Source organism: Micropterus salmoides, unplaced genomic scaffold (assembly GCF_014851395.1).
Source record: "Micropterus salmoides isolate LMB-PRFRI ecotype aquatic unplaced genomic scaffold, ASM1485139v1 Ms_hic_scaffold_17, whole genome shotgun sequence".
Lineage (NCBI taxonomy): Eukaryota > Metazoa > Chordata > Actinopteri > Centrarchiformes > Centrarchidae > Micropterus > Micropterus salmoides.
Genome location: NW_024040817.1, coordinates 18,568,295 through 18,593,212, shown reverse-complemented (window position 1 = coordinate 18,593,212; position 24,918 = coordinate 18,568,295). Strand labels below are relative to the sequence as shown.

Below are 24,918 nucleotides of genomic sequence, written 5' to 3'. Positions count from 1 at the left end.
AACGTTCAGCCAGTGGTAGCAGTACGAATGCAAAGTTAGTTTTTGCTGTAACATTAGCTGTTTTATTTTAGAAAGATAGTGATATTAACAGCTGGGTGGAGAAGAGGAAATTCATTTTATGAGGTCTAATTGGTTAGATTAATATTGTCTAGATGTGTTTTACCTCCTGTTATTATTATTACTTACTTGCCCTAAACTCAGTATTATTCTCCCACATTCCTGGAAATTATGATAACTCTCAATATCGACCTCTTCTGGTAAACTGTAACAACTACATTACAACGTTTAACTGCCTAAGGTTGCAGTGTATAGGTGCCTATAAACTATCAATTTCATTAGAGTGGACTGATCAGCTAATTGCATTCATGCAACAACACCTGTCCATGATAACAAACATACAAATAAACCATATTACCATCTGATCTAACTGTCCCTAGAGTTAAAGTATAAAGCAAGAGAGTTTGCGTCCGCCTGTACCTTTTTAGTGTCATCATTAGGGTTGGAGCTACTTTAACTATTACACAAAAGTCTGGCCAATGCTGGATTTTATAGGCTGATACCAGTATCAATATTTGAGAGTTTTAATCTGTTATATGTCACAGTAAGAAATTCACAGGTGTAAATAATCAAATTAATGATGGTTGAATTCCATTTAGCTGCTTCCATTTCAAGGTCCTGGTTTTGTTCGCAGGTTCACTGTCACATTATCATGACTTACTGGAACACTTGATTTGAACAGAGCCATCATTAATCTTGTTAGTAACACCTGTGCTTTTCCAAATGTGTACTGGCCTATTGTGAACAACATATGCATGTACTTTGCAGGACATTTTACAATTGAAAATAGTGGGTATTAACAGTCAGTACTTCCTGGGTGACAAACTATGTAATTAGGACAAAATATTTTGGGCATTTCTTTATGGATATTTCTTGTTACTTCTCAGCTGTCATATATATTGGCAGATATATCTGCCCGGCCACTCATCCCTTACACTAACATAAGTTGTATTACTTAACTCATCGTAGTTTGGAAATGTTTCTATTTTGGATTTGTGGGAATGCAGGGGGTATTGAAAGTTGTTTATCTTTTACTTCTAGTTGCAAATTTCATTTGCTTCCTGAGGACACTGAAGGCATTTAACTGAACTCAGTGGGTCTGAAGCACAAAATCTAATTTACTAATGTTACTCATGGACCCTGATGTGAACCTTGAATGGCATACTTTACTTTATACTTTGTATTTGTTACATCATGAATATAAAAATGTGAAGTTATTTAAGAAAACAGAATTATATACCCATTTAGAATAATTATCAAAGCTTTTTCACCAGTCTTGATTAATTGTGCAGCCATAACCCAAAACTCTCTTATCTGTTAACTAAAACAGGAACAAATGAACAGAACTTGTTTTTACTGTCATCTTTCTATTATTTATGGCTCTGCACTTTATCTTGTATCAAATATTTCACATAATTAATTTACAATATACACTGACTTAACTGTCCCAGTAGTCCCAAATAGATTAAAAGTTAGTTATAAGTAGAAGTAAAGCTTATTTCTCAGAAGTGAGAAGTGTATGGCCCAGTATGATTATCTATGCCTGTAGTACGTACCTCCAGGCCATTAGCATGACTGTACAGTGTGAATCCATAAATTCAGTCAGTTGGTCTCTACTAAAGAAGCTCAGCCAGCTGAGAGCCCGCAAACTAAATTGTTGTTTAGAATCCCATGTTTTCTAGGCTATGTTGTGGTCTTGTGAACACAGTGTCCTTTGGAGTGACTGTCACAGACTAAAGATAAGAGCTATAGGACAGCCAGACAGCTAGACAGACAGATGGAGCCATGCCGTGTGTTACCCCAGAGCCACGGAAACACAAGTCATACGACTAAGGTGGCTGCGGGCTGAGTTCTTATGCTCTTTCAGTGTTGTACTGAACTCCTGACCACCATGCCATCTTCCCATCATACTGAATTACATAAAACATTCACTTATTGCAGCTGAAATAGGACTAGAAGTGAGTGGGACAAAGGCTTAAAGACTAATCAACAAAATATTCAATAAGCTCCTGAATCCTAATAATCCCCTAGATTCCATGTGACACAAATATCCAACACTTAGACTGAGGCACATTTTGTATGTTTTGTCTTTGTTGTGCCATTGTTTTGATTGAGTCTCAATATTTTCATGAAAACACTGTTCAGTATTCACCACTATTATGCTTAAAATGTATGCTTGTATATCTGAAAGTGGACTGTATGAAATTATTTTGTCTCCTATATATAAATCATATCTCAGTTGTCAGATGTTGTACATACCATATGTAAGTACATACCATAGTGCAAAAATGTGCTGTTGCAAAAGTCCTGCACTCAAATTTTTAGAAAATGAGCATTAAAAGGCTTTAAAATATACTTAAACAGTAAAAGTACTCGCAAAATGCCCCATTTCATAATAATATATATCACTGGATCATAATTACTGATGCAATAATGTGTATGCATCATCATTGTTGCAGCTGGTAAAGGTTGGACTCATAATCACTCTGTTGTATCTATATCTAAATATTCTATTGCTGGGAAGTGTAATATCATAATCATAATAGTACATTATAATGCATTAGTTGATTGATATTTTGTATTAATAATCTGAATCTGCATAGCAGCTATTGACTAATGTTGTCAAATAGATATAGCCTAGTGGAGTAAAAAGTACAATAATGGCTTCCAAAATGTAGTGGAGTAGAAATATGAAGCAGCATAAAATAACCTCAAAATGGTAGGTTACTTGAGAAGAGTACTTGAGTAAATGTCAGAATCAAAAAGAGCTTTATTGCCAAGTAGTATTTTACATGTAGGAGGAATTTGCTAGACATAAACATACAGTTGACATAAATAGGTTTTAAAATATATATATATATATATATATATATATGGAATAAATAGATGCAAGTTATAAAATAATTAGCCTCCTATAACTTGTAATAATTAGAATTTTAATAATAATTAATAATAATTATAACTATGTGTAAAAGAAAAACAAAACATTGTGGCAGTTATTTACATGTGTTTTACTTACCGGATTTGTGTTGTCCAAACATATTACAGGGTGAGAGGATTTGTACAAATATATAAATATAAAATTGACAAAATACAACAACAACAAAAAAGAATAATGAATGTGTGCAATATGGAGGTGTTCAGTGATAATGTACTACACTACAGGTTTATTTGCATTGTCCCATGTAAACAAGAGCCGTTGGCTTAGTTGACTGAACCAAGTGGCCATCTACGGAAAGTTTATGGTTATGTAACTTCACAAAGATACCGCGGCCCGTGTGACAATCGGAAATGCATATTTGGTATGTTCTCAAAAATGCCGAGAGCTGATTGGTGGAACTGAACATCAGGCTCCGCCCACGGAACGTTGATTACCTTTTCCTCTTCCCCTACTCGGCCTCAGTAGAGCTCCGCCCGTCAACCGAAAGAGAAGACGCAGCCAGACCGACGCGCTTCCCCCCGCTAAACATATGGCGAGAACAGCCCTCTTTCTTTCTTATATCGTTGTGCCCACTACTCTTTAAAAATTCCGCCGAAAAAGAGAAGACGATTTTCCAAAACATTCTGGCCGTTACCTCACGTAAGTAAAGCGAAACACTTCGGTTGAGTTGCTTGGATTCAGCAGGCGGACGTAACATGGCGGGCTGGTCTTTCTGCCTTCTTCTTGCCGCACACGACAAACCGATTCATTTCACTGTGTTTTTGACGTACATTAACGTTAAATTTAAAGGTGCTGGTAAATTACGAAGCTATTTTGTCTCCTCGTTCCAGTGTTTATTCATGTGTTGTATCCGTGTTTAGGATTGTTTGGGGGGTTATTAACAAAATACAGTGCTAACATAAGCTTCTTCCTTCGACGTCAGCTCAACATGGGCAGCTCTCTCGCTGCCAGGAGTGTCAGCAGCGCGTTTCCTGGCGATGTGCGTTTCCTATGTTTTACGTTTTAAATATAACACTTAAATACATTTGTATGGTATAGGATTTCATTTTTTGTTTTAGTGACGTATTACGTCAATAAAAACGTTATCTCATTTGTCAACTATTGTACAGTATTCGCACTGTCACTGTTTTTATTTAGACAGTTATCGTACAGTGTGGACTAACGTTAACTTTGTATTTAAAAACAGGCAGCTGAGATGATGATATTTGTCAGAAATAAAATACTGGGTGTTTATTGGGTTAAAAAAAACAAGTCACGTAAAGTGGCGCGAGAGTTGCTTAACATAACAATTGTTACTGAAATGTTGACCACAGTGACAACAAAAGTGAAGCCATAGATGCAATCAAAATGACTGACCAGTCTAGCCAAAACCACTGTGTATTTCTTGAGATAAACATATGGTTCATGTCCTCCTTCTACAGCGTCTTTACTGTGTATTCATGTCTAATATGTCTGTCCCTCAGGGCTCCCCTGTCTCTGCACAGGTGTATGAGTGCTACCCAGAGGGCCTAGGGGCGGCTCTTTACCGGGAGCACTTTGACTTCAACGCTGAGCCACCTTGGGATCCTAGCTGATAGCGGGACAGGTCCATCTCCTGACTTGTCCATGTGAGTAACTCAGTCTTACTTGTACACAGGAAGACATGCTCGCTTACACACACACACCTGTAGCAAAGTCCAGGATCATTGTGTTCTGGGAAGACTTTGGCCTGCAAACCAGGGTGTGTGTAAACAAGTTTGAAGTGTGTGTGTCTGGGGGAGGGGGGGGTTGTTAAAGTTTTTATTTATTTATTATTTTAGGTTCATAGAATGTCATTATTTTTAAATAAAAGTTCGATGTGGACACAGTTATTATACAAGAAATAATGTGAAATTTTTAAACTCTGAGATCCTGAAGGCAAACATTTAACATCACAACAAGCCCTTTTCGTTTTTCCAGCTATTTAACCAGGCAAATGAAATGCACATCTGCCTATGTGCATTTCCATTGTTTAAACAGCTACATAAATATAAATGTAGTCTCATACATATCCTAATATCTGTTTACTGAACCCAAGACTAAGCTTGAAATGTTTGCCTTCAGAACACAATGATCCTGGACTTTGCTTGTTGTTGCTTGTATTTTTATTTTTTTTCTCTCTCTCCCTCCTTTTCCAGTTTGTTGCATACCGGCAGGACCCATTGGCTCAGTCGTGACCCCTTGACTTGTTTATCTGTTCTTTATGATTGTCGGCTTAGCGGAATACGGTTGAGATGAAAGGACTCGCTGACAAACCCAGCTATATCATTGAACTCCTGGAGGGAGGAGTGACCCTAGAAGATGTCATTGACGGACACATCTGCGAGCAGGCTCTGGTTAGTTCTGCTTTCAGGCCTTTTAATAGCTTAATGTTGCAGCGGAAGAAATTCCCAAAATCCTTCAAATAACGTGTATTTAATTCATGACACTGTCATTAGCACACACCCATTTTTTGATGGCAATAAACTTCTTGGAAACATGATTTGATTTATATGTGCAATGTGATTTTAGTGGTTTGATCAGTTGCTTTGTGTATTCACCTGCTCTTGTGTTACCAGGTGGAGAAGAGCGCGTTTGTGGTGGGAGACCTCGGTGCCCTGATGCAACAGCATGTCTGCTGGCAGAGTGTAGTGCCACAGTTGCAGCCCTACTACCCAGTCAAGTGCAACAGCAGCCCAGCAGTCATTGAGGTGCTGGCCGCCTTGGGCCTGGGCTTTGTTTGTGCCAACAAGGTAGGCTTTAAACTTCAGACTCCAATTCGGGTAGCTTTGCATGTTTATTTTTTTATACCACACAGGGCTTCATCCTCTTATGAAAGCGCTTGACCTTTTGGGGCCATTATATTATGACCAATCAATTGATTACTAGTCAGCTGGTGATCCTTTCAAGTTATGCAACACACACGTAGCACCTTTTGATTGTTTTGATGGGGCTTTCAGACTTTGTTGCGTTAAGTTCTCTGACATGTGTGTCCTGTTTCCCCAGGCGGAAGTGAGCCTGGTGCTGGAATACGGCGTGCCACCAGAAAACATCATTCTGTCAGGTGTTTGCAAACAGCTGGCACACATCAAGCACGCTGCCAAGAACAACGTCCAGCATCTTGTGTGTGAAAATGAGGCCGAGTTATCCAAGATTTCCCGCCTACACCCTAATGCAAAGTAAGTGCTAAGAAGCAAGCCATTTTCCAGAGCTACGTTTAATCCTCATGCACTACTGTAAAACAGAAGGCTGTCAATGTAATTACTGGTTTAATAGTATTTTATTTCTGTCATGAAAATTTGAAAAGCATTTGTTAATGTCAAAAACGTATTGATCTTGTTTTCAGTGGCATGACATTCATGGTTTTGTCTCTTCTAGGTTGTTGCTGCAGTTGACCACCGAGGCCCATGCAGCTGAGACCAGCATGGCCTTCGGCTTCTCTCTGAAAAGCTGCCGGCACCTACTGGAAGCAGCCAAAGAGTTGGGAGTCCAGGTGGTGGGGGTTACCTTCCACATCCCCAGCTCCTGCCAAGACATGCAGCAGGCATACACACATGCACTGTCAGATGCCCGCTGTGTGTTTGACATGGGGGTGAGAACTGTCTGGAAAATATCTCTCATTATAAATTGATTAGTCAGTAGGAATTTAGTAGATTTAAGTCAGCTAGTTTTCCCCCTGTTTCCTCAATGCTTTATCTCTTGTACTTTCTTTTTCATTAAGGGTAGCAACTGACTGTTTTTTCTGTTCAGGTGGATCTGGGCTTTAACATGAACATCCTGGACATTGGTGGTGGATTTACTGGCTCAGAATTTCAGCTCAAACAGGTAAGGGTTAAACTCCTGTGATATGATTGGGGATGCTTTAATCAGACTTTAGAGCTGAAACGTGTCACCAGTTGGCCCATACCGGAAGTTATTATTGAATTTCATTTCTTCATATCTTTAGAAAGCCTGTCAAATCACAAACAATGTACGAACCAGAACCTAACTGAACAACACACAAATGGAAAATGCAGTACTTAATGAAATGCCAAATCTACACCTTCAACAGATTATTGAAGACATGACCAGTTTAATCAAGGGCATTTTAATTAATCTAGCTAGACATACGTTGACACACAACAGTGATGTAAGATGCCAGTACAAGTGCAACTCTAAATAAGGGCTGTGCAGTTGATCAAATTTTATTGTTACGATTTTGGCTTCCAACGATTAGGAAAACAAGACGATCGATAAAACAATTATTGTGCCACATTTCGTTTCACAACGATGCTCTCGTTATGTCTTGTGTTTAAGTCTAGTGCGCCCTTTTCCTCTACAGCTCTGGCTCCCGCCCCTCCATAACGCTCAAAATCCCTCTCATCCAGGTGTTCGCATGTTTAATTTAGCTTGAGCCAAGATGGCCAGGGGTCATAACTGCTAAAACTTGTTAACTGACATTATCTTAAACATAACATTTTACCCAGAATAGGCTAGCGGCTAGCAGACTTTTCCTCTATTCATAGCTTAACATATTTCAGCATGATGTAATGTGACAGGTTGTCGTCACCTCAAGAGTTCACCTGTCACCTGCTAAGCCCACACCCTGTGTCTCATTTGACCCCTAAGCAGTGAACCTGTGGAGGTTTGTCAACCTCTTGTGCTCTAAGCGGCTGTATAATTTTAATGATGTTGGATTACCATTCATTTTTTTTGTTTTTTTTTTTTTTTAAGTGAAGCATTAAATTTTTGCATGATGTTTCCTCTTTCTGTGAGTAATGGTGGTATCACTATAATTATGATCTTTGCCACAATTGAGCAGCGCTACTCTGAATGCTCCGCCATCTTTTGTAGCTCAAATATAGCATCAGTTGCCTTGCACTAACAGCATATGTAAACTAACAGATTTTAGCTTCAAAATTATTCCATGTCTAAAACTAAAGTAAATAAACACCTTCTAAATGCTTTGCTGTAACTTTTGTGTGTGCAGGTAGAGTCTGCAGTCAGGCCGCTGCTGGATGCTTATTTCAGCCCACTGTCTGGTGTGCAAGTGTTGGCCCAACCAGGCAGCTTCTATGTGGCCTCAGCGTTCAGCCTGGCTGTCAATGTGATCGGCAAGAAGGTCGTAACCCACCACTGGGACAGCCTAGCTCACAGTGAGTTACTTTGTCCTCTGTAGTCCAGTTAAATCTGACTGTCATACCACTGTCTCTGCACCCTGACTGTGAACATGTGCAGACAAAACATTCGGTCTTTTCTGAGACTGCATATAATTATGTTATCATATTTGTTGTTATCAGTTTTTTGTGTTTGTTTTTTTTAAACACGTGGCTGTTGCATAATCCTAACAAAACCACCAGAGGTCCTGTCCCACTCCCAATATCCCACTTTGTAGACAAGTATGTTCCACATTTCTGACATGTTCACCCACTGTGTTTACACAGGTGACAGTGAAGATACTGAGTTCCTGTACTACATGAATGAGGGTGTTTATGGCCCATTCAACCGCAAGCTGCTGGGAAAATCCATCGCTGCCCCGTCAGTGCACAAGGTTAGTAGGTCTTTAGTAAAAAGGTTAATGGCGACCCACAGCTGTTTGTTACCAAACTCCTTACCAGATCAGGACTGTTGGTGACAGTTGTTTACCTCACAATCAAAAAGCAAACTTTACATGTGTAGTAGAGATGTCCATTAACTGAGACAGAAGGTCTTGATCAGTTAGGGAAGAGCCCCCCCCCCTTATTATTATATTATTATTATTATTATTTTGACTGTTGCCTATTTTGATGGCACTATTTCCTCTCTCATTCAGCATGCGTTGTGTGCTGAGGAGGCAGTGTATCCCAGCAGCCTGTGGGGCCCGTCACTGGACCAGCTGGACCATGTGGTGGAGCGCTGCCTGTTGCCAGAGCTCAGTGTGGGAGACTGGCTTCACTTCTCCAACATGGGAGCGTGCGGCCTGGAGGAGTTGAGCTCCTCCCAGCTGCCTGTCTACTACACTGTCTCCACCTCTGACTGGTGAGTGTGGAGTGAGTTAACATGTGGAGGTTTTCTACTAATACAACTGTAGTAAGAATATAAAGCGTATAGAGAGAACTGATTCTAATGCTTGGTGTTGCCCACAGGTACGAAATGCAGGAGGCCGGTGTGGCACTGGACAGCGCCATGAAGAATTTCTCCATGGTCCAGTATGGTGCATAACTACCCTCTGCCCCTGTCCCATATGAAATTGCACAGATCATCCTTAGCCTCTGCTTTCACCATGTGAGAAGAGGGGTCGGTGAGGTGTTTGGGACAAGGGGCTACATTCCAGCCACCATGGAAAATGCAGTGTCCTATTATTACTTCCAGGACTTTCTTTTTTCTTTTTTTTTACCTCATAAAATTGGAAACGATTGGTTCAATACCTCAAAAGTCTAAAATTTTATCTGGAAGATAATCTCCTCATGTTCTCTCCTCCCTCTTACGGACAAAATGAAATCTGTCAGCTAAAAGAACTCTAGCCCAGGCTCAAATGACATTATGCAACAAAATGGACGACTCTTTGGAGATGGGACCACCCCAACATGTTTGGGGTGGTTTGTTTCCTAAATCAAATCCAGTTTACAAAATGTACAATTGATTGATTTTGAAATCATGTTCTCAATTGATTACCTGTTAAAAGTCATGTAAATCCTGTGTCTGTTCAACACAAATACATTTTTGTCTGTAGATGATTTTTTTAAGTGTTTAAAAGAATCAATGCCTCATGTGGATTCTGTACTACAGACCCCTCACTTTGCATAGTTTAAATGAAATTATGACAATGACGTAACCTCTTTCTTTATTGCAGCTCACCTCAATGCATTTTTATTTATTGGATTTAGATATTTTGGGGGCATGTTTAAAGCTCCATCTTTACGTGTGTTTTGCCCAGGTATTCTGCTGTGGCCCATCTAACAGTGTTTTCCTGAAAAGATATTGATGTGGTTTTTTTTAACGCTACATGGATTAAGTGTGCTGTGATTGCCATTTGTGACCTCCAGTGGTTTCCCTTTACTCGAAAGGCATGTAGGAACTGCTGTGGGAGATTCTCTGTACTCTGCGCTACAGAGAAGCTGCATACACTAATGCACTCCTCGCCTCTAATGGAGAGAGGTTAATCTGGTTTAAAATGCACAAAATCTTTTGTAGGTTAAAGAAATACTGTGATTAACAACACAGCCCTGGTTTTTTCAGATCTTTATATTAAGCTGATGATACACAGGGTAACTTTTTCAGTAATGTTGCTGGGCTATCTTGCTGGAGGCAAGTTCGACTAGGTTTTGAACGGATAGCGGCGGTGCGGGGTGGGCGGGTGGTGGGGGAAGGGGATTACGGTAGTAATCTTTACTCATTACCACTGACTGCAACGTTGCCCAGCACGATTGCTCTAAAAGTTGCTCCGTGTATCATCAGCTTTAGTGTCTTGCCAAGGGATCAGTCCTTGTTCTCCCAGGATCTGAAAATCCAGCAAATGAGCTATTTCTAAAGTGTGCTCAAACGTAAATGATCTGTATGTGGTGGATTTGGACTTGCATGTCTATATCTCTCATGTGAAAGACATGCTAGTTGTACACAGACCTCTCTGAGGCAGTGTGAGTGACAAATGACATGCCAGACTGTTCCTCATGCCTCTCTTGAGTCATGGGCGACATGATGCACAGTCTCTTGTACAGCTAAATGTCTCATGTCTTTACAAATATTAAAGGTGATCCAACTGCAGTTTTGAAAGAATCCTGCCCTCATGTTACAAATGACTAATGTATTAATTACTTGCTTGTCTAAGGCACTAATGGACCATAGCCTGTTTCTGACTGTAAATTGTGCTTGTCAAAGTAATGAAAGTGATTAATTTAATACATTTCTGGTTTCTGACTGTTTTGGTGGGTGTGTGGTCTTTGGAACAGTTCTACATTCCTACACATGTTCTTGATCAAATCTACATAATTCAAACGACATATGTTTCTGATCTGTGGACGCATGAGTCTTGGTTGTACATAAGTTAAATGTCCTGGAAACGGTCTGTAATCCACATTTTGGGGCTGCTAGGGTGGAACAATTTATCAAAATATCCAAATTACAGGAGCTGCAATTTTTTTTTTTTTTTTTTTTTTATATAAAGGTGAATGTGTCAACATCCCATTGTAAAAAAAAAAAATCACATTGTAATTTTTTTTATTTTTGTTGCCCGGTGAAAATTAAATGCAACAATTACCATTTCCACTAAAATTGCGATATCTGTCAAAACAGATTTTTTTTGTTTGTTTTTTTCTTCGTAACGGTTCATCGCTTTGATGACAAATTCAATAAATGCTAAACACTTCAAATACAGTCCAATTATTAAATAGCTCAGCAACTACAGTGTGTCCTCCACCCTCTTGCCCCTATAATTTACTCTATCATCCTGAAGCCCTTTTCAACCCAACTAATTAATAGTTACAGAAATTTAGAGGTGAAAATTCAGATTAGGTTGCCAGGTTGGCCTACTGGCTAGAGAGTAAAATGGACATTTGGTAATTTCCATTGCTGTAGTTTGTCCCTGAACGAGACGGATGTCACCTGCATTTGTACGCACGATAAGATCCTTGCCTACTATGAAATAGTACTGGTATTTATATATTACAAATGCCAGATATTGTAATAGATAGCAATGTTGCTCACTGAGCCTCAACATCATTAGAATATCACGGGAAAGAAGAATGTATACACATCCAATGTGATTTCCTCTGGAGAAATGTTTCAAAATGAATTACAGTCACTGAAACATATGCTTGGTGTTGCATGTGAGAGAGGAAACTTTTCTAAGAGGAGCCAAATAAGTGTTGCACAGTAAAGTATTGATATGACTAATAGATCAATGGAGCATTCACATGCTTTCATACGCCAATCATGTCAGCGTGGTCAAAGTGTGTTATGGAGTGTATATAGAAATATAAGAAATGGCCATGGTGCATTTGATAGTAATCACAATAGCAACATAGCAGACAACCTATTAATCTACCAGGAACAAAACACACATTCCTGCACACCCAAACATGACACTGCACAGCAGCACACAGTCTACATCACAGCCTGTTCGGTATGACCGGGCAAGCATGAATGAACTCTTAAGTGGTTGATTTTGATTGTTGGCTCACTAATTGGTTTAATTGAATAACCTTTGTATTTGTTTGACGAAGGAATCTCAAAGTGAGAAATCCTTCTCCCTTTCTTCTCTACTTTAGGTGTAGAGATGATGTTATCCAACTCAGTTGTCCTTGCCTCCTTTTCCCTTTGGGATGTGACTGCGCTGCCATGGCCAGATGCAGAATTATAGATGTTGACACTTTACTCTGTGTCTTACAGTGTTCCTCTGTTTGCCCAGAAAATGGAATCATCCTGGTTTGCATTGCCTGATCAGAGGGCACAATGGTCTATGTCATGTTGTTAGTCAAATTTTAAATTAGGTTGTTACTCTAACACCAAACTGCTTCAATGCCAAAGAATTTTGAAAAACATTTCCAAGTTAGGATTTGACAGATGAGTGGCAGATGTCAAATATGAGGGAATTGTAACGGACAATTACAGCATAAATTGGTGTGGATAAAGGGCTGTTTTAACGTATGGACATGTGGTACTGTGAAATAGCTAATAATATGACTCAGTCGTCAAAATAACGCAAAGAAATTGTAAGTGGGGTAACATCACATTGTCATTTTGATGAGTTGGCAACTTGTCTCCGAACAAACTGACCTTAGTTCGTAAAGGTTAATAAAAGGTTCGTAAAGGTAGGCCGTAATTCAGACAGGTGGACTGGGTTTTGCTCCACTGTGCGAGAGTGAGAATGGTTGCAAGTTGGTAGGTGGAAAGGCCAAACATAAGACTGTTAATCTTAAACGATTGAATTGTCGTTTACAAGTAGGAATCACTAAGCATTAAAATCTAAAATTAAGTTTCGCTATTGGTATAAATCATCATGCGGTGGTAGCTAGCATTTTGAAGGGTTTTTTTTGTAATCGGTAAACATATTAAAATGTCCCAAGACCTTATGCTATGCTAGCTTTAATACATCTAAACTATCAATTTCACTTCTTCTCCTCCTTCAAAATGGTGGTTCGATTTTATTGGCTAAAAAAAGTAGCATGATATGACATCACACTGCAAGCACCGCCCATTTAGCTCATTTTCTCGACAGCTCATTGGTTAGCCTGAGTCATGTAGCACGTGACTGCCAGTGGGGGTCGCAGTAGCCACGCCCCCTTACCTAGCTATCTGTTGGATTACACTAAAGTCCAATTAATCGGTCATTTACTACATGAAATTCAAAAACAGAATTATAAACTGTACCACCTGGATACTCGGGAACAATGGCTGAAAGTCGTGGAGAAAGAATATAAAGTTATTTAGTTTTTAGGCAGGGAAGTCTCCCATTGGTCAGTTTTTGCAGTATGCAAATGAGGACGGCTACGTCAGATCCTGAACTTGAGCGCCATTTTTTCCTCAATAGGGGAAGAAAGAGACAAAAGCTGGACCTAAAATAACTTACCTCTGGAGTGGGTTCGCAAACATCGCCTTTAATATTTCACTACGTTGTTCACACAGCGGCGAATGCAGACAGAGGATGCTGCTCTGATGACTTTCTGTGTGCAGCACCGGGAGCAGACGCAGCTGACCGACACACGCACAGTTGAGGGCCGGTGGTAGTGGAAAACGTTAGCCCTGTCGGAGGTGGCACAGCGACAACTATCGTTAACCTACACAGAAAATTGGACACGGTAAATATCTGCATGGATGCTGTGGGCATCCTGAAGTAGGAAGGAGCGGCGTGGTCGGCTCAGTGACCCGGCTTGTTGTTGTCAGCGTGTAACTAGGTGCTTTTAATAAATCCAGTGATGGCAGCAAACACTCGGCACTGTTAGCATGGATTAAATTGAGTGAAGGGTGATGTAAAACTAAATGCACACGTTTAATTCGCTAAAATACCAGCCTTACAGTGTGAGATACTCCAGGTGACATCTGCAGTTGCACAGTCCGTTTATGTGTGTTTTATGGGTATGCAGTAACATCCATGTGCAGTCATGCTGTTATTATTTTTTTCATTCTGTCAAGTCCAGAGGTGTCATCTTTATGCTGCTGTTTACTACTTCATTCATACTGCAGCTTTATGCAAGTTTTTTTTATTTTATTTTAAGGCGCGTTATGACTTTAACTTAACGCGTTATGATTTTAACTTAACAAAATAAGATGATAGGGTTGTTTAAATGTGTGCTGGCATGTTGGTACACATGCTGCACATATACTGACCACAGCTGATTGATTGCGTTTGCCTTCTTTTACACAGTCTCCCTTAACCAAACAGCTGTATTTGGGGGAGCAGTAAAAATTGGAAATTCTACTTACATAGTGGTTACTTTCTAGGATATGTTGTGACAGCACTGTGACGTACATTTGAACACACTAAATATATATAATAAATATTTAGTTCAGTGATATTTGTCATAGTTTTATATGTTAATGCTCCATAACATTAGAACTTGTTTTTTTATTACAAGGCTTGTGAGAAATAATGTATCAGCTTCCAGTTGGAAATATTGAGAAGATACGAAAGGCACGCAAGGCGGTGAAAAACATCCTAAGTGAGATTGGCCTGGAAGACTGCCAAAACCAGCTGAAGGTATGTTTTATTTTGTACAATAATTAGATGCCTTTTTAATTTATGAGTCTGACCTAAGACTATAAGTGTAATTAAGACTTAACAAAACAACAACAACAGCTTAATTTTCCTCCATACACTGTATAAAAAAAGTGGACGTGCCATCGCCCATTGGTTTGAGGTCTGTAGTTTTGATGCCTCCAGTTTGGCATTTTGACTGTGGCCATCTTGTTTTTTGGAACCAGAAGTGACCATATTTGGATAAATGGTTGGAGCTTGGGGGTGATAGGTAGTTTGTCAATCACCAGGTAGCCACACCCTACAGCTTAGTGCTGTATCATCTGTTTTCCAAATGGGACCATAACTCACTAAAATGAACATCATGAACTAGTGAGACCATCAACTCATTGGGAAAGTGTTCACTGAGTAATAAAACTACCTCTGCCATCTCGTGACTCTTCTTTTAACTGGATCATGCACTCTTTGCATCAAACAGCAGGTGCCATTCAAGCTCACAATTAAACAAAAACAGAAGGACTTTGAAAGACTGATGCATTTACGAGACTTAAAAACCGCCATATTTTTCTAGAACCTAGAACAGTTAAGACCTTTAAAAAAAATAAACTAAGCTAGGGCTGGACAATAAAACTAACAATTATCATGATCTAATTTTTTTCAATAACAATATAACAAATGTTCAATAAATGTTTGATGTAATTCACTTAAATCTTACATGAATTAGGGCTTTTTTTATTAAGATGTTTATTTTGTAGAGGAAATAGGACTGAAAAAAGTGTTTACTTAATTTTACTCATGCAAATTTGTTGACAAAGATTTTATCACACTTGTTTTGAATGTTCTACCTCAGATTTGTGAAGTGATCCACTGGTTGGCACCATGTGTTGACAAAAATCAGCCTTTAAACTCAAAAGAAATTATTTGATACCGTGATAATTATCAAATAATATGACACTTTTTATTGTGATAACATTTTTGGCCATTTCGTCCAGCCCTAATCTAAGCATAGTCTACAAACTGTTTTCTTTGTTGACATAACTCATGAGGAAGGTAAAATTTTAGCACACCGGTGACTTCAGTAGGATTTTCCAGTTCTGTTGGTTCTCTGTCCACTCCGACTACAGCAGTGGCCTCAAAGTGGAGCTGCAGGCTACCGTTACGAGCGCCTTGTTTTGTCTTGGCTGTTTTGGAGTCCTTCTCCTGGAAGAAATGACCCTGTTCTGCGTCACGGTCACTTTCCTCCATGTTTTTGTGTTGCCTTCATGAAAATTTTCTGCCTACATTCGTGCCATGCAGAAGAACGTAAAGCGTCGTCCAAATGAGTAAAAATATCATTGTAAATAAAGAGTGTGAATGAAACTACAGATGTTTTCCTATTGTCACACAATGTATATCGTCATATAGCACAGCCCTGGCCGAAATTGGAAGCCCATTAATTACAATTTGATATTGAAATCGTGGCATTGCTAATTTTTATGGTAGCTCACTTTTTTTTACTTTTTCACAGTAGCTCAAAAAATTACAAACCCAATGCTCATTCTGTTGCACATACACACACTCTTTGTGGTGATTTTATGTATATCATCAGTGTTTCTCCAGAAGTTTCCACTGTGTGCTCGTAGATCCAGTGCCAATAGTCCAACCATCACTATACTAAAAGTCTTTTACATTTTACACAGTAGTTTTTATTTTTTATATGCATATTACGCAAGTTGGGTATCGTTAGCTGATCACTGGTCACTCGACTTGCAATTAATACACATTAAAGGTGACGTCATCAGTCATGTTTCAACACAGTTGTGATTTGAAATGTCAATGCAATAAACGCTATGTTAGGTGCAGCAACAGTTTAAAATGATATAATTAAGATAAGATTTATTATACCCTGAGGGAAATTTGTCTTGAGCATCAGTGCCGCACAATGCTGCAGTAACACAATAACTACATGTGGACTTCACAATCACACACACAGGCTGTTTCGTACAATTCAGTTTATGGTGAACAGTGTTTGTCAATTTTGGGATAAAAACAATTTAAAATGTAATAAAATCTGATTTGAATGTGATAACTGTCACATTCAAATAATGCCTTTTTTTTTTTGGTTGTTATGGCAACAAGTAGGATTGGGCAATTTGAGCTCATGCATCCTGTCAAGAGACTTTCTGTGGTTTTGTGGTAATGTGGATAATGTTGCACATCAATGAGCAGGACTACTTCATCGCCATGTTGGATTTACAGGATTTTTTGGCCAGATATTTGAGTATTTCACCCCAACCTCCCCAGCAAATTTAGAGTTAGTAAACAGTTGGCCCATTGACCACAGCAGAGCTTAGTTTGGTTAGACAAATTAAATACCTCACTACTGAACTTGATATTCTTTATTTAGATTACTTGAAGGATGACACAGCTGACATACCTGTGTAAATTATTTCTGTTACACTGTGAGTACACGTTTTACACAGGTGATTAACTACATACAGTCTTCAGTCCATTTTGTGTGACTTTATCATTTTAAAAACAAAATAATGGGTAAAATCTTGTCAGTTGTCACTTTATTTGGTACATCCATCTTAAACTAATGCAGTGAATCCTCCTGTCAAAGATTTAATTGAAGCTGTTTTAGAGTGCCACTGATTCGTCTTAAAGGTAATTTTGGACTCTGTAGTTTGTGGTGCTGTTGAACAGGATTGCATTATCTATATAGAATTTTACACTCTGATATAAATGAGGTGGGTCATCTCAACAAAGACTGCAGCCGCCAAAATGACCACACAGTTGAATGCCTTGCAGTGATTTAAACTGTAGGTACTTCGAGACTTATATTTTACTGCTAATCCTTATTTACTAAAACAACTTTGAATGTAGGACTTTAAATGGACACGTTACATATTTTGGTTACTTTATACTTAAGATTTGTCTGTGTTTACTGTGCAGGATCTTAAAGAAAATGCAGAGAAAAAGTCAGATGAAGACGAGGTCTTTCAGGATACTGAGTGGGTTGATTTCACAGATGGATACAATGGCAGACTACAGAAAAAGGTAAATATGACAGTTGTGAACACATCAGAGATTATCTGCAAGGTTGAGTGTTAAATAATTAAAAATGTTACTGACCTGTTAGTTAAAACCACCTTCCATTGGTTAAGATTTGGAGGTTGATATGAATGCAATATACTTTTAACTTTGAAATAAACTGAAAACACTTTTTGTCCTTTTCTGTTCAGTGGCCTTATCGGTCTCGATCTCTGTGCTGTAACCTGTGCAAGTACTCCTCACAAAACATCTACAACTTCAGGAGCCACGTCTCTCGCTGCCATGGATATGTGCAGTCATTCTGTGCGCTGGCCCCCTGCTCTCAGTGCCTCTTCATTGGCCACCCTAAGGTTGTCAAGAAACACATGATGTTCTTCCATGCCAAACTCACCACCCAAGTACAGCCACCAAGGGAAGTGTCTTTACCTACCCATCGTGGAAATGAGAGGTATCAGTGTCGAAGATGTGGATTTCCGTCCTCTTCTATCTTTGCGATAAAGAAGCATATCATTCTGAAGCACCTGGACAGTTTGGCAGAACAGTATATCGGTTACAGATTAAACCTGCAAGGGTCTACATCCACAAAAGTCTACTGCTGCAAGGTGTGTAGAGTGAACACTGGAAACCTAGACCAAATGTTGCATCACATGCTGGTTGAGCCATCGCACTATTCAGTCAGCACACAAGTGCAAAGTATGATTTATGAGAACAAGAACTACACCATTAAATCGTCACCTAATCTGAATGGGGTGTTTGTGACATTCCCAAATATTGCCCCTAAACCACAGCAACCTCAGATGTTCAACAGCAAGTCCTTGGTTTTACCGAGTAATGGCCAGCCTGCTGGGACCGTGGTGACATTACAGCATTTACAGGGAACTACAAACACTGCTACTCTGATCTGTGCCCCTGGAACCAACCAAGCTTTTCTTCCCCCTCAAGCCTCAGCGCTAGTGCAGCTAGCCAGTGCCGAGGCTAAAGGTTTGCTCCAGCCTGGTGCCACGATAGCCCTCCGAAGTGCTTTGCCCCAAGGATCGTCTATGGTCCATCTTCCCACTGTGTCTAATGTGTCGCTGAAACAGACTCCAATGGCTCTAGCGCCTGCTTCTGCTCAACCACAACAGGCTCTGCAAGCGCAGCAAATTCTTCTTCCACCAGGACTGCAGGCCAACATCGCAACTGGACCTGGAACTGTATCTAAGCCTGCTGTGGTTACACAAAATGCGCCAACAAACCAAATCACCCTACAAGGCACCATGTTGACGTCACAGTCTCTGCTGAGTCACCTGATCCCGACAGGCAACAAGATGAATGGCATGCCCACGTACACTTTTGCTCCACTGCAAGTAGCAATGCCAGCCTCCCAGAGCACAAGTACCCCTCTCAAGACTGTAGATCAAACAAGTAATTCCTCACCACAAACTAAGAAATGGATTACCTGTCCCCTCTGCAATGAACTTTTCCCTTCCAATGTCTTTGACGTGCACACAGAGGTCGCCCACCAGACAAAGTCCACTACATCAAAGTCAGAAAGTGTGGCGGCACGAGCAGCATTCTTGAAAAAAATGCCTGACAAAACTGTCAAATGTCTAACGTGCAAAATTCTACTATCAGAAAAAAGCGTCTTCCAACACCTGCTGCATGGCCTGAATTGTTTGTACTGTTCAGCTTTGTTCTTTTCAATCAAACAGCTTGCTGAGCATGTAAAGCACCACAATCCCACAAGCAAGGCATACTGTGATTTCTTGAGGCAGAAGTACAGAGTCTACTCTAAAGGTGTTGGAGGAATCCTGTTCCCTTACTTTGATGTCCACACCACGGCACCAAAAGAGGTCCTAGGGGACACAGAGGTCAATCTTGCCTTGGTCACAAATTCACTCGACCTGATCTTCTTTAAGTTGCAGCCCAGCAGCCAGCCAGAAATCTGCCCAGCACCCGCGAAAATCAACAGTTCGTACTGTCCGTTCTGTGATGAAAAGTTTCAGAACGAATCCAAACACCTTCAGCACCTGAAACAGAAACACCTCGTTGCACCCACTATCCACGCGATCCTCAAGACGGAGGCTTTCAAGTGCATTTACTGCAATGGGGTGTACACGGGAAAGGTCACCCAGCAGGCGGTGATGCTCCACATTCAGCGATGCCGGTGTTCACCAAAACAACCACCGCCACCCAAACCTCCAGCACCACTGCAGCAGCAGCAGCAGCAGCAGCAGCAGCCGCCACCAAAACCAGTTCAGCAGCTCAGCCAGCCATCCGGACTCTACTTTCTCCAAATGCCACAAGGGCTGACTATGAAACAAACTTTAACTCCGGCTCGTGTGATTCAAGCTGCACCCGCTGCAGAGCCCCCACAAACTGCTGCAGAGCTGCAGTCAAAGAAGAGGCTGGAGGCTGCGTGGAGGGAGGTCATTGAAGCCAACCAGCGAGAGCGAGAGCAAAGGGCAGCCATGCGCAAGAAGCGAGAGCAGGAAAAGCTGCAACCCCCTCCAGAGCCTGTGATTCAGAACGACCCCATGGTGAAGCTGGCGCTGGAGCCTACCCCGGTCGAGCGCCGCTGCAACGAGGAGCGCAGAGACTTCATATCCAAATACTTCAACCTGAACCCATACGCGACCAAAGCCGAGACAGACGAGCTGTGTAAGAGGCTGGCCCTCACCAAAGCAGAGTTGGCGGCCCACTTCAGCAAGAAGCGCAGCAAGTGCATGAAGAGTCTGAAGAGGAACACTGCTGCCATTCTCCTCGGCTTCAACATGACAGAACTGAGCAGAGTTAAGCACAATCTCATCATCCCAGAACAGCAGGCTGCCGATACCGCGGAGCAGCCGCCCACTGATTCAACAGAGCAGATGGAACATAGTGAGACTGGACCAGAACCAATGGATGAAAGCGGAAATGAGAAAGTTATGGACGGGGAACAGGTGGAGCAGATGGAATGAGTTCAGAAATGTATGAAAATGAAACCTGATAACAGCAACAACAAAAAAAAAATACAGATCTCCCTGATTAAAGAAAACTGAATTAAACCGATACTTTAATGATAGCCTTTTGTGTTAACACTTATTAGAGAACTCCATCATGCAGTGCATACAACGTGTTGCCTAACATACAAGTTACCTGCAAGTGAGGGCAGTTTTTTAATGTAGCCTTCATTAATAGTGCTTCGTTTGACTTCAGTATGTTATCAGTGGTCCATGTCCTTATTTCAACATAAATGTAGAGCCATGCTGTGATGCTCCTTCAGTACATAATAAAGATACAGATGTATTGTCTCTGAGATGTATGTTGTCAGACTGTTGCAACAGTATTACACTCTCATTCAACAGCGGCCACTGACTTCAACTTAGGCACTGACTTGCTGTCTTTGCACCCCTTATTTAAGCCTATTTGTACAAAATTGCGATCCCTACATCATTGCTTGTCTGCTGATATCAAAACTTAAGTGCACACTTCAACAAGGACTTGTTTTATTATTATATTATGCTTTGCTCTATATATTTTTTTGTTTTCCATATTAGGACCTATTTGTGTCATGTACACAGCTTTGTTCTTTTGTTTTTTGTTTTTTTTTTATTGTTACGGTTGTCCACACCACTCCTCCCTCTACATTTAAACAGCTTAAGGGAAAACTTCTCACCAACTCCTGCAGGCTGCTTAAGTCTGTGATCTTGCAGTTTTGAAGCCAAATTCCTAAGAATGTACAAATGTTGACTGTTAAGTTCGCTGAATTCCCAGAGTTAATGAACACTGCTTGCATGAGCCTTTGTTTTGATGTCAAATGAAATTACGATTTGTGCCATTGTGAAGTCTACATATTTGCGTAGACTTGTGGAAATTTACCTTGAGATTCAACAAAACATAACATGTTATTGGGTGTTCAACATATATCTTTAGTTCTCCTGTTTTTGTATTTTCTATAATTCCTAGAGGATTAAACATGTTGGGAGATGTACAAGTTCTCATTCTGTCCAAGACCACTGTGTTCTAAAAAATAAAGTGGTTTCCTTTTACGTAAATGATTCATTCATTCTTATTTTCATTTCATAATAAAAGCTTTAATTTAAAATCAAGCCGTGTTAAAGCACCCTAAGGTATGTTTCTTTCATGTGTAACTGAATGACCTGGAAAATCATTCAAAACTTCAGGCCACTCTTTTTCCCCTTTTATTGGCTGGAATAGAACATAATGGTCATAATAAAAGGCAGTGCAATAAGTCGTGAGGATGTTTCATCAGTGATTCCCCTGAGAAATACTGGAATTAAACAATATTCAGCATGCCACATACATTTTAGTCTCCCGTTGTGATGGCACTAAAATTCAGTACATTTCTCGAAAAACTCAAGTGAATAGCAACTCTAAATAAAAGACAAGGCGTGTCTTGGGGCCCAACCAAATAATTGTACCTTCATTAAGCAGACCCCCCCCCAAGCTATCAGACCTTTAAACTCATTACCCCCCCAATATTGTTTATTTCTGTTTACCATTTTTATGATTGCTTTTATGTTAGTTATATATAATTGCTTGTATGTTATGCTAGCAGAAGCGGGTTACAAACTTAATTTCACTTTACAACCTGTTGTAATGTGACAAAAATAAATCTACCTTGTATTAAGTGCATGCATTATTAACTTCTGGCCATACAGTGGTGCCAATTAAATTTCATAGCCGTTTCAGTCTCAGTCTTGACCTCAGAAATAGTTTAACAGAAAATCTTCACTCATGATCCAGTCCTCCATCTACCTTTTTCCACATTCTGTGAACTGAATCTCAGTCTTCATCACCATTACTTATGATATTATCATTTAAATGCTATTATATTAATGATTAAGGTAATAATGAAGATAGTGGAAAAACTCCAGAAACTGCTATTAAGTGGACCTTGGTTGTTGTAGTAACCCACCACTACACAAGGCCCACTTGCAACTTTTCTGTGCTCTATTTTGTTTTCTATTGTGCTCGTGACCTTCTCAGACCAGCTACTTAATGGACCTAGAGGTGAGGTTGTTTTTGTCAACTGGACTTAAAATCTCTACTTCATAACTGGTTTGATCTGATCAAGGATTGAGGGGCCGCAGTAGTTGTTAGTTTGAATGGCCTCCAGCCTCTTCAGGTAGTCCACTGGGAGTCCATTCTGCTCTGCACCCAGACAGACCACCTGATTTATAACACACAGAGACATTGAAATTTTAGTCACAAAAACAGCATCATTTACTGGATAGTGTAGCTCTTATAGCTTAGAGTCAGGTGTGTTGTGTTAGACCAGTGTTTGTGTTTACATGCACACACCTGCTTGTACTGAGGGGAGGGAGGACAGGCGTGGAAATTGTTCATCTGATAAGTCCTGCAGAGAACCAGTCCTTTGTCCGTCTCCACTAAAACCTCTAGTGGAGAGTACATCCCCAGATTCACCCCTTCCTGGCTGAGGACACACAAACAAGAACCACGCACGTGTTGGCTCAGATGACAAACATTTAACCTCTGAGCTGATCAGCAGCTGTGTCTGTCCATGTGTCTCACTTGTCTAGGCTGCAGAGGTTATCCTTGCTCAAAGTCCAGATCACCCCCCACACTTCTGCGCCAGGACAGGACTCAATGGTGGCCACTCCACCGTGCCAAGTGTTGTCCACATGTTTCTCCCACAGGCCAAAGTTCAACTCATAGTCCTATGCACACACACAGACAGGGGGCGGTGATTCGGGTACTAGGGGGCATGGGACAAAAGGCTGATTACAGTGCAGAGGCATTGTGCATTTTAAACACAATGCCTTTTATGTCACTGTGATGTAAAGAGGGGTGCTATGTTTGTGTTTTCAGCAGTGTCCCTAGTGTGCCTGTTTGCTGTTGGACATCACAGCATGGCCGGACCTCAGTACAAACAGCCGTTATGTCGAATTCTGCATGCCTGCCGAGAATTGCATGCACATCGCTTGAGGTAACACTCACGTATGCTGAGAAAAGAGGTGCATACAAATCTCGGCAGATAGCCGACATCATATCTTCTGCCGAATTATGCATCCACCTCTTAAGGTCCTTTTTAACAGACATTGCTGTGCATATTGATCAAATGCGGTTATCACCCCATATTTTTTGCAAAATCTTAAGGAATGCTATGTGTAATAAATTATTTATCACTCTAAACGTTCATAATATATATATATATATATACACACTAGGAATAATTTATCACCATTGATGAACCCCCCCAAAGAATATTATAGCGTTTTTAACTAGCAGTACCGTACTTGGAGTTGCATGCAATTCTCGGTGGACATTTAGAACTCAGCATAACACCTGCCGTGACTTAAACGGCCGGGCTGTTTGAGATGTCCCGAGATAAACTGCCACCTGTAAACCAACTGAAATATAATCCGTTGTGATATAACCGCAATTAGCTATAAAGTAACCGGGATTAGCCTACAAACAGCTAATGTTTAATTTCCCCCCATTGACACCGTGGTACATTCACGGGCATTAAGCTAACTTAATGCGAGCTATTAAGCTAACTTAATGCGAGCTAGTCAATGCTGTGTTCATGTAACCTAAGATGAACGACTGTCATGGTCTCGACTTGAAAGCGTTCATATCGTCGGACATGTAGGCTAATAAACGCAATAAATTAATATTTAACAGCTGTTTATGTGTCATATTTGCCAATCAGCACATAACGTTACGGGAATCTTAGGACAGAACATAAGAGTATCTCACCACCACCCCGCATCGGTGTTTGGTATTTTCCACATGACGTGAACGTGATATTGGTAATACGGGAAAACTACAAAATAAAGCTACCACATGTTACCTTTAGCCGGCCGGTTGAGCAAAATCTCGCCGATGGGTTTGCCAGTTGCAGTCTTTCCTTCAACAAGTTGCTCCCAAAGGCGAAATACATGAAGCGACCATTGGCAGTATCGGACATCTTTTGATATTTCTTCGTGGGTCCCTGACGGCTGGGCGAGACATAAGCTAAAACATGGTGATTTACAGGTACGCCGGTGGGCCAAATGTTTCCCAGAGGCGGTTAAATCAGCATTTAACGTTAGCTAACTGTCAGTGAATAAAGTCTCGGTTGCCAGCGACTGTCGCTCTTGTTAGCGGCAGAGTTAATGGTAACAGTACCCTAATTCTGTGTGAAAGCACAATGGCCGGACATTAATTTTGACCACTATCACTGTCACATAAGGCAGTCATGAAATACAGAGAGACTGCGACTCTTTTCCTTTTTTTTAAATTAATTACGTTT

At 40.4% G+C, this 24,918-nt stretch overlaps 3 protein-coding genes across 3 annotated transcripts; 2 read left to right on the top strand and 1 right to left on the bottom strand.

Moving 5' to 3' along the window:
* Positions 1 to 3,445: 3,445 nt before the first annotated feature.
* Positions 3,446 to 10,875, top strand: azin1b (antizyme inhibitor 1b). The gene is made up of 11 exons (XM_038724522.1): positions 3,446 to 3,637; positions 4,462 to 4,605; positions 5,155 to 5,352; positions 5,575 to 5,748; positions 6,002 to 6,174; positions 6,374 to 6,587; positions 6,746 to 6,820; positions 7,965 to 8,130; positions 8,419 to 8,525; positions 8,787 to 8,992; positions 9,100 to 10,875. The coding sequence occupies exons 3-11, from the start codon at positions 5,251 to 5,253 to the stop codon at positions 9,173 to 9,175; spliced, it is 1,293 nt and encodes a 430-aa protein (XP_038580450.1). The 5' UTR covers positions 3,446 to 3,637; positions 4,462 to 4,605; positions 5,155 to 5,250; the 3' UTR covers positions 9,176 to 10,875.
* A 2,564-nt stretch (positions 10,876 to 13,439) lies between these two features.
* Positions 13,440 to 21,571, top strand: adnp2b (ADNP homeobox 2b). The gene is made up of 4 exons (XM_038724710.1): positions 13,440 to 13,749; positions 14,527 to 14,648; positions 17,580 to 17,684; positions 17,870 to 21,571. Exons 2-4 carry the CDS (start codon positions 14,541 to 14,543, stop codon positions 20,615 to 20,617), a joined length of 2,961 nt encoding a protein of 986 aa, XP_038580638.1. The 5' UTR covers positions 13,440 to 13,749; positions 14,527 to 14,540; the 3' UTR covers positions 20,618 to 21,571.
* A 254-nt stretch (positions 21,572 to 21,825) lies between these two features.
* On the bottom strand, positions 21,826 to 24,918 carry ggcta (gamma-glutamylcyclotransferase a). Its single transcript, XM_038724711.1, has 4 exons — positions 24,478 to 24,918; positions 23,196 to 23,341; positions 22,965 to 23,097; positions 21,826 to 22,833 (listed from the first exon to the last, which is right to left on the bottom strand). Exons 1-4 carry the CDS (start codon positions 24,592 to 24,594, stop codon positions 22,708 to 22,710), a joined length of 522 nt encoding a protein of 173 aa, XP_038580639.1. The 5' UTR covers positions 24,595 to 24,918; the 3' UTR covers positions 21,826 to 22,707.

Bases quoted from the DNA above. Each gene is read 5' to 3' on its own strand.
- azin1b (XM_038724522.1), top strand. From the start codon at position 5,251: ATGAAAGGACTCGCTGACAAACCCAGCTATATCATTGAACTCCTGGAG. The intron at 6,821-7,964 runs GTAAGGGTTAAA...TTGTGTGTGCAG, and splicing joins CAGAATTTCAGCTCAAACAG to GTAGAGTCTGCAGTCAGGCC. The intron at 8,526-8,786 runs GTTAGTAGGTCT...TCTCTCATTCAG, and splicing joins CTGCCCCGTCAGTGCACAAG to CATGCGTTGTGTGCTGAGGA.
- adnp2b (XM_038724710.1), top strand. From the start codon at position 14,541: ATGTATCAGCTTCCAGTTGGAAATATTGAGAAGATACGAAAGGCACGC. The intron at 14,649-17,579 runs GTATGTTTTATT...TTTACTGTGCAG, and splicing joins ACTGCCAAAACCAGCTGAAG to GATCTTAAAGAAAATGCAGA. The intron at 17,685-17,869 runs GTAAATATGACA...TTTTCTGTTCAG, and splicing joins ATGGCAGACTACAGAAAAAG to TGGCCTTATCGGTCTCGATC.
- ggcta (XM_038724711.1), bottom strand. From the start codon at position 24,594: ATGTCCGATACTGCCAATGGTCGCTTCATGTATTTCGCCTTTGGGAGC. The intron at 23,098-23,195 runs GTGAGACACATG...GTGTGTCCTCAG, and splicing joins AACCTCTGCAGCCTAGACAA to CCAGGAAGGGGTGAATCTGG. The intron at 22,834-22,964 runs GTGTGTGCATGT...GTTATAAATCAG, and splicing joins CCTCCCCTCAGTACAAGCAG to GTGGTCTGTCTGGGTGCAGA.